This window comes from Tripterygium wilfordii, unplaced genomic scaffold, assembly GCF_013401445.1.
Source record: "Tripterygium wilfordii isolate XIE 37 unplaced genomic scaffold, ASM1340144v1 ctg223, whole genome shotgun sequence".
Classification (NCBI taxonomy): Eukaryota; Viridiplantae; Streptophyta; class Magnoliopsida; order Celastrales; family Celastraceae; genus Tripterygium; species Tripterygium wilfordii.
This window is the reverse complement of record NW_024056202.1, coordinates 39307-48728: the sequence shown is the minus strand read 5'-3', so window position 1 is coordinate 48728 and position 9422 is coordinate 39307. Positions and strand designations below refer to the sequence as shown.

The 9422-nt window shown below is 37.5% G+C and overlaps 1 protein-coding gene across 1 annotated transcript; it reads right to left on the bottom strand.

The window, feature by feature from the left end:
• Nucleotides 1-7991: 7991 nt before the first annotated feature.
• Nucleotides 7992-8584, bottom strand: LOC119994639. Its single transcript, XM_038841245.1, has 2 exons — nt 8067-8584; nt 7992-8019 (listed from the first exon to the last, which is right to left on the bottom strand). The coding sequence occupies exons 1-2, from the start codon at nt 8582-8584 to the stop codon at nt 7992-7994; spliced, it is 546 nt and encodes a 181-aa protein (XP_038697173.1).
• Between the last annotated feature and the right edge of the window lie 838 nt (nt 8585-9422).

Sequence of the window (9422 nt, the reverse complement as noted above, 5' to 3'; positions counted from 1 at the left end):
TCGTGTAATTTTGAACTTAACTTGGTCTATTGGCTTCTTTACCTAACGAAACGTTGTCCAAAAGATAAACTAGCAAGTTAAGACTTCGAAGACCACTAAATTGAGTATAACGGTCCGATTTGATGCCTTAGGAATGCTCAATTCCATGCATAGACAAGTTTTTCACGTTTCGTGCAATTTTGAACTTAACTTGGTCTATTGGCTTATTTACCTAACGAAACATTGTCCAAAAGCTATACTAGCAAGTTAAGACTTCTAAGAACACTAAATAGAGTATAACGGTCCAATTTGATGCCTTAGGAATGCTCAGTTCTATGCGTAGATAAGTTTTTCTCGTTTCATGCAATTTTGAACTTAGCTTGGTCTATTGGCTTCTTTACCTAACGAAACGTTGTCCGAAAGCTAAACTACAAGTTAAGAGTTCTAAGAACACTAAATAGAGTATAACGGTCCAATTTGATGCCTTAGGAATGCTCGGTTCTATGCGTAGACAAGTTTTTCTCGTTTCGTGCAATTTTGAACTTAACTTGGTCCATTGGCTTCTTTACCTAACGAAACGTTGTCCAAAAGATAAACTAGCAAGTTAAGACTTCGAAGACCACTAAGTAGAGTATAACGGTCCGATTTGATGCCTTAGGAATGCTCAATTCCATGCATAGATAAGTTTTTCACGTTTCGTGCAATTTTGAACTTAACTTGGTCTATTGGCTTATTTACCTAACGAAACGTTGTCCAAAAGCTAAACTAGCAAGTTAGGACTTCTAAGAACACTAAATAGAGTATAACGGTCCAATTTGATGCCTTAGTAATGGTCAATTCTATGCATAGACAAGTTTTTCACGTTTCGTGCAATTTTGAACTTAACTTGGTCTATTGGCTTCTTTACCTAACGAAACGTTGTCCAAAAGCTAAACTAGGAAGTTAAGACTTCTAAGAACTCTAAATAGAGTATAACGGTCCAATTTGATGCCTTAGGAATGCTCAGTTCTATGCGTAGACAAGTTTTTCTCGTTTCGTGCAATTTTGAACTTAACTTGGTCCATTGGCTTCTTTACCTAACGAAACGTTGTCCAAAAGCTAAACTAGCAAGTTAAGACTTCGAAGACCACTAAATAGAGTATAATGGTCCGATTTGATGCCTTAGGAATGCTCAGTTCTATGCGTAGACAAGTTTTTCTCGTTTCGTGCAATTTTGAACTTAACTTGGTCTATTGGCTTCTTTACCTAACGAAATGTTGTCCAAAAGCTAAACTAGCAAGTTAAGACTTCGAAGACCACTAAATAGAGTATAACGGTCAAATTTGATGCCTGAGGAATGCTCAGTTCTATGCATAGACAAGTTTTTCACGTTTCGCGCAATTTTGAACTTAACTTGGTCTATTGGGTTCTTTATCTAACGAAACGTTGTCCAAAAGCTAAACTAGCAAGTTAAGACTTCTAAGAACACTAAATAGAGTATAACGGTCCGATTTGATGCCTGAGGAATGCTCAGTTCTATGCGTAGAGAAGTTTTTCTCGTTTCGTGCAATTTTGAACTTAACTTGGTCTATTGGCTTCTTTACCTAACGAAACGTTGTCCAAAAGATAAACTAGCAAGTTAAGACTTCGAAGACCACTAAATAGAGTATAACGGTCCGATTTGATGCCTTGGGAATTCTCAATTCCATGCATAGGCAAGTTTTTCACGTTTCGTGCAATTTTGAACTTAACTTGGTCTATTGGCTTATTTACCTAACGAAACGTTGTCCAAAAGCTAAACTAGCAAGTTAAGACTTCGAAGAACACTAAATAGAGTATAACGGTCAAATTTGATGCCGGAGGAATGGTCAATTCTATGCATAGACAAGTTTTTCACGTTTCGTGCAATTTTGAACTTAACTTGGTCTATTGGGTTCTTTATCTAACGAAACGTTGTCCAAAAGCTAAACTAGCAAGTTAAGACTTCTAAGAACACTAAATAGAGTATAATGGTCCAATTTGAAGCCTTAGGAATGCTCAGTTCTATGCGTAGAGAAGTTTTTCTCGTTTCGTGCAATTTTGAACTTAACTTGGTCTATTGGCTTCTTTACCTAACGAAACGTTGTCCAAAAGATAAACTAGCAAGTTAAGACTTCGAAGACCACTAAATAGAGTATAACGGTCCGATTTGATGCCTTAGGAATGCTCAATTCCATGCATAGACAAGTTTTTCACGTTTCGTGCAATTTTGAACTTAACTTGGTCTATTGGCTTATTTACCTAACGAAACGTTGTCCAAAAGCTAAACTAGCAAGTTAAGACTTCTAAGAACACTAAATAGAGTATAACTGTCCAATTTGATGCCTTAGGAATGCTCAGTTCTATGCGTAGAGAAGTTTTTCTCGTTTCGTGCAATTTTGAACTTAACTTGGTCTATTGGCTTATTTACCTAACGAAACGTTTTCCAAAAGATAAACTAGCAAGTTAAGACTTCGAAGACCACTAAGTAGAGTATAACGGTCCGATTTGATGCCTTAGGAATGCTCAATTCCATGCATAGACAAGTTTTTCACGTTTCGTGCAATTTTTAACTTAACTTGGTCTATTGGCTTATTTACCTAACGAAACGTTGTCCAAAAGCTAAACTAGCAAGTTAAGACTTCTAAGAACTTTAAGAAAAAGGTCAACATCCTGCACGCAAGGACCTGCCAAGGTCTGAGAAAGGTATGTAAGTAGACTAATCCTTGCATTGAGACTTGAGAGAAACAATCACTGTGGGGTAAGCAAATGAAGCCTAAGTTGGAGGCAAATCATTTTTAGCTCTGCTGCCAAGGATCACCCACTAAAATTAAAACTCGAAAGCACTCAAGAAATCAGTAAGATCAGGATCTGACAACAAGAAGCTGAGCCATGTGATAGGGCTGTTTTTAAGCTAAGACTTATAAGGATCTTATAAGTGGCACTAAATAGAGTATAACGGTCCAATTTGATGCCTTAGTAATGGTCAACTCCATCCTGTCTGCCTTTTTGCATGCATTGAGAGTGGTTTTGCACACAGAGCGGGGGCTACATTGTATTGGCTCCCCCTACTCTCCGAATGCACCGAAATGACCTTCGATTAGCAAACCCATTTGGCGACAATAGCTTCTGCGGACCAAGGGCAGCTTGGTCAATACACAGAACGGAAGAGAAACTTAATGTAGATAATTTGGAACGAACAGTCTTAGTGAAGACGAATAGCAACTTGCAATATTTTTCTCAACCTGGAATGCCATTAAGAGAAATTTGAAGGCTGGTAGGTATGTTATCTCTCAAGTTGATATAGTTGAAACATTCCAGGTTGAGAAAAATATTGCAAGTTGCTATTCGTCTTCACTAAGACTGTTCGTTCCAAATTATCTACATTAAGTTTCACTATTACAAAGAAGGATCTTATAAGATGCCTTAGGAAGGCACGATCCAATTTGATGCCTTAGGAATGCTCAGTTCTATGCGTAGAGAAGTTTTTCTCGTTTCGTGCAATTTTGAACTTAACTTGGTCTATTGGCTTCTTTACCTAACGAAACGTTGTCCAAAAGATAAACTAGCAAGTTAAGACTTCGAAGACCACTAAGTAGAGTATAACGGTCCGATTTGATGCCTTAGGAATGCTCAATTCCATGCATAGACAAGTTTTTCACGTTTCGTGCAATTTTGAACTTAACTTGGTCTATTGGCTTATTTACCTAACGAAACGTTGTCCAAAAGCTAAACTAGCAAGTTAAGACTTCAAAGAACACTAAATAGAGTATAACGGTCCAATTTGATGCCTTAGTAATGGTCAATTCTATGCATAGACAAGTTTTTCACGTTTCGTGCAATTTTGAACTTAACTTGGTCTATTGGCTTCTTTACCTAACGAAACGTTGTCCAAAAGCTAAACTAGCAAGTTAAGACTTCTAAGAACACTAAATAGAGTATTACGGTCCAATTTGATGCCTTAGGAATGCTCAGTTCTATGCGTAGACAAGTTTTTCACGTTTCGTGCAATTTTGAAATTAACTTGGTCTATTGGCTTCTTCACCTAACGAAACATTGTCCAAAAGCTAAACTAGCAAGTTAAGACTTCTAAGAACACTAAATAGAGTATAACGGTCCAATTTGATGCCTTAGGAATGCTCAGTTCTATGCGTAGACAAGTTTTTCTCGTTTCATGCAATTTTGAACTTAACTTGGTCTATTGGCTTCTTTACCTAACGAAACGTTGTCCGAAAGCTAAACTACAAGTTAAGAGTTCTAAGAACACTAAATAGAGTATAACGGTCCAATTTGATGCCTTAGGAATGCTCAGTTCTATGCGTAGACAAGTTTTTCTCGTTTCGTGCAATTTTGAACTTAACTTGGTCCATTGGCTTCTTTACCTAACGAAACGTTGTCCAAAAGCTAAACTAGCAAGTTAAGACTTCGAAGACCACTAAGTAGAGTATAACGGTCCGATTTGATGCCTTAGGAATGCTCAATTCCATGCATAGACAAGTTTTTCACGTTTCGTGCAATTTTTAACTTAACTTGGTCTATTGGCTTATTTACCTAACGAAACATTGTCCAAAAGCTAAACTAGCAAGTTAAGACTTCAAAGAACACTAAATAGAGTATAACGGTCCAATTTGATGCCTTAGTAATGGTCAATTCTATGCATAGACAAGTTTTTCACGTTTCGTGCAATTTTGAACTTAACTTGGTCTATTGGCTTCTTTACCTAACGAAACGTTGTCCAAAAGCTAAACTAGCAAGTTAAGACTTCTAAGAACACTAAATAGAGTATTACGGTCCAATTTGATGCCTTAGGAATGCTCAGTTCTATGCGTAGACAAGTTTTTCACGTTTCGTGCAATTTTGAAATTAACTTGGTCTATTGGCTTCTTCACCTAACGAAACATTGTCCAAAAGCTAAACTAGCAAGTTAAGACTTCTAAGAACACTAAATAGAGTATAACGGTCCAATTTGATGCCTTAGGAATGCTCAGTTCTATGCGTAGACAAGTTTTTCTCGTTTCATGCAATTTTGAACTTAACTTGGTCTATTGGCTTCTTTACCTAACGAAACGTTGTCCGAAAGCTAAACTACAAGTTAAGAGTTCTAAGAACACTAAATAGAGTATAACGGTCCAATTTGATGCCTTAGGAATGCTCGGTTCTATGCGTAGACAAATTTTTCTCGTTTCGTGCAATTTTGAACTTAACTTGGTCCATTGGCTTCTTTACCTAACGAAACGTTGTCCAAAAGATAAACTAGCAAGTTAAGACTTCGAAGACCACTAAGTAGAGTATAACGGTCCGATTTGATGCCTTAGGAATGCTCAATTCCATGCATAGACAAGTTTTTCACGTTTCGTGCAATTTTGAACTTAACTTGGTCTATTGGCTTATTTACCTAACGAAACGTTGTCCAAAAGCTAAACTAGCAAGTTAAGACTTCTAAGAACACTAAATAGAGTATAACGGTCCAATTTGATGCCTTAGTAAAAATTCAAAGAATTCAGACTTGTGCCTCATTAGGTACACGTACCCATATCTACTGAAATCATCAGTAAATGTAATGAAATACAAATAACCTCCTCTAGCTTGTGCACTCATCGGCCCACATACATCACTATGTACTAAGCCTAATAAATCAGTGGCCCGTTCACTGTGTCCAGTGAATGGGACTTTAGTCATTTTTCCCAATAAACAAGATTCGCATGTCTCATATGATTCAAAATCAAATGAGTCCAAAAATCCATCTTTATGAAGCTTGGAAATGCGTTTCTCATTTATATGGCCCAAACGACAGTGCCAAAGGTAGGTTGGGTTTGAATCTTTTGATTTAACCTTCTTTGTATTTATGTTATAAATGGGCATGTCAAGGTCTATAACATATAAACCATTCGACATTGGAGCTTTACCATAAAACATTTCATTGAAATAAATAGAACAACTTTTGTTCTTTATTATAAATGAAAAACCATCCTTGTCCAAACAAGAAATAGAAAAATAATGTTTCTAGTAATTGAAGGAACATAATAACAATTATTAAGTTCTAAAACAAGCCCAGTGGGTAAAGACAAGAAATAAGTTCCTACAGCTAGGGCTGCAACTTTTGCTCCATTCCCAACTCGTAGGTCCACCTCGCCCTTGCCCAAAATGTGCAACATGAAATACAAAGAAGGATCTTATAAGATGCCTTAGGAATGCTCAGTTCTATGCGTAGAGAAGTTTTTCTCGTTTCGTGCAATTTTGAACTTAACTTGGTCTATTGGCTTCTTTACCTAATGAAACGTTGCTCAAAAGCTAAACTAGCAAGTTAAGACTTCTAAGAACACTAAATAGAGTATTACGGTCCAATTTGATGCCTTAGGAATGCTCAGTTCTATGCGTAGACAAGTTTTTCACGTTTCGTGCAATTTTGAAATTAACTTGGTCTATTGGCTTCTTCACCTAACGAAACATTGTCCAAAAGCTAAACTAGCAAGTTAAGACTTCTAAGAACACTAAATAGAGTATAACGGTCCAATTTGATGCCTTAGGAACGCTCAGTTCTATGCGTAGACAAGTTTTTCTCGTTTCATGCAATTTTGAACTTAACTTGGTCTATTGGCTTCTTTACCTAACGAAACGTTGTCCGAAAGCTAAACTACAAGTTAAGAGTTCTAAGAACACTAAATAGAGTATAACGGTCCAATTTGATGCCTTAGGAATGCTCGGTTCTATGCGTAGACAAATTTTTCTCGTTTCGTGCAATTTTGAACTTAACTTGGTCCATTGGCTTCTTTACCTAACGAAACGTTGTCCAAAAGATAAACTAGCAAGTTAAGACTTCGAAGACCACTAAGTAGAGTATAACGGTCCGATTTTACACAAGCTAGGCCCTTCCATTTAGTCCTTATAGTAATGCCAAACAAGTACATTTAAGTATTATTGTTTTGCTGGTATTGAAGGCTAAAATACAAGTCAAAAACGAAGTTTGGATGGCCGGATGGAAACAAATTAAGAGTGAGTGAAGCCGGTAGGCCTGTGTTCTTCTCATCGATTGGTACAGAAATTTGAGAATTGTTCTCAAACATGAAAAGAAGTTGTATGTCCTAGAGCGTGTTGTTCCTGAGGAACCTCCAGCTACTGCCCCTAGGGCAGAAAAAGATGTTTATAAGAAGCATCAAGATGATTCCTTGGATGTTGGATGCCTCATGTTGGCTACCATGAACTCTGAGCTTCAAAAGCAACATGAGAACATGGAAGCTTTTGAGATGATCGAGCACCTCAAGAAATTGTTTCAAGAGCAAGCTCGACATGAGAGGTATGACATTTCCAAGGCATTGTTTCAGTGCAGAATGGCAGAAGGAAGCTCTGTCAATTCTCATGTGCTCAAGATGATTGGGTACATTGAGGATCTTGAGAGATTGGGCTTCAAGCTAAATAAAGATTTAGCCACTGACTTAGTGCTGCAGTCGTTGCCGGACAATTATAGTCAGTTTGTTCTAAACTATAACATGAATAGTTTTGAAAAAACTTTGCCAGAGCTTCTAAATATGCTGAAGACAGCTGAGCCTAGCATGAAGAAGCAGAAGCCCGGGTCCATCATGATGGTCCAAAAGGGCAAAGGCAAGGGCAAGAAAATGGATAAGGGCAAAAAGAAAGATACCTCGCCCTTGCCCAAAATCCTACTGCTTCTCAGTTCCTGCACATTTTGACAAATGTGAGAACCACATGCAGTATCTAATACCCATGATGTAGGAGCAGAAAGATTTATCTCAATAACATAAATACCTGTAACAGAAGTCTCACTTCTTTTCTTCTTAAGATCTTCCAAGTACTTCTTGCAGTTCCTCTTCCAATGCCCGGTCTCACCGCAATGGAAGCATTTTGCATCCTTAGCAACCCCTCCTTTGGGTTTCAGTGCAGGAAATTTGGATTTGGACTTTTTATCTTTCTTTTTGCCCTTATCCATTTTCTTGCCCTTGCCTTTGCCCTTTTGGACCATCATGATGGACCCGGGCTTCTGCTTCTTCATGCTAGGCTCAGCTGTCTTCAGCATATTTAGAAGCTCTGGCAAAGTTTTTTCAAAACTATTCATGTTATAGTTTAGGACAAACTGACTATAATTGTCCGGCAACGATTGCAGCATTAAGTCAGTGGCTAAATCTTTATTTAGCTTGAAGCCTAATCTCTCAAGATCCTCAATGTACCCAATCATCTTGAGCACATGAGAATTGACAGAGCTTCCTTCTGCCATTCTGCACTGAAACAATGCCTTGGAAATGTCATACCTCTCCTGTCGAGCTTGCTCTTGAAACAATTTCTTGAGGTGCTCGATCATCTCAAAAGCTTCCATGTTCTCATGTTGCTTTTGAAGCTCAGAGTTCATGGTAGCCAACATGAGGCATCCAACATCCAAGGAATCATCTTGATGCTTCTTATAAACATCTTTTTCTGCCCTAGGGGCAGTAGCTGGAGGTTCCTCAGGAACAACACGCTCTAGGACATACAACTTCTTTTCATGTTTGAGAACAATTCTCAAATTTCTGTACCAATCGATGAAGTTTGTCCCATTCAGCTTGTCCTTCTCAAGGACAGATCGCAGAGATAAATTGTTTTGATTTTGTGATGCCATAGTGATCTACAACAGAAAATATGCAAAATAAATATCATGTTTTAAGATCATCTAATAGGACTTTAATTAAATGATGCTCCCACTATTTAGTTCGAATTAATAACCCTCACATTAATTCGGAAAGTTCTAAACTTTCTAGTGGGCCAAGATCCATATTTCACTTACTCTTGAGACAGCTTTGGCTGAAAAAACCCAAGACTAAGCTATTTAGGTAAGCAACTTTTGCTAATTGCATCTCCATGCAATTCTTGGATCAGTTGGGTAAACTATTCTTGTTTAATCTCATCTTATGGATTAAAACCCAACTCTTTGCCTCTAGGCTTCCAATCCTATTGGACTTGTCCCAGTTAAGTTGAACCCAATGATTAACAAGCGGAACAAGGCATCCTGCTTTGGCAGACTCTACCTTTTCCTTCATGCCTTCTACAAGATAGAATAAAGCACCCCGCTTTGGCAGAAACTACTTATGTTCGATTGAGAGCTTGACAAGTGTTGATCATTGGAAGGCATCAACTTAATAATTTTATTGAGGGATTTCATCTCACCATATCATGAATTAATCTCATTAATTCTAATTAATTTGATCTCAACAAATTAAGTCCATATTACCTAATTGGCCTTTAAACTAGATGGATTAGCATGCACTATCATTATCTATTATCACATAATAGAGAAAAATGTCATAGTCTAAGGATATATATAATATTTTAGCTTATAACGATGGGAAAAAAGCGCTCAATTCTATGCATAGACAAGTTTTTCACGTTTCGTGCAATTTTGAACTTAACTTGGTCTATTGGCTTCTTTACCTAACGAAACGTTGTCCAAAAGCTAAACT

Bases quoted from the DNA above. Each gene is read 5' to 3' on its own strand.
- LOC119994639 (XM_038841245.1), bottom strand. From the start codon at position 8,584: ATGGCATCACAAAATCAAAACAATTTATCTCTGCGATCTGTCCTTGAG. The intron at 8,020-8,066 runs GTTTGTCCTAAA...AAACTTTGCCAG, and splicing joins TTGCCGGACAATTATAGTCA to AGCTTCTAAATATGCTGAAG.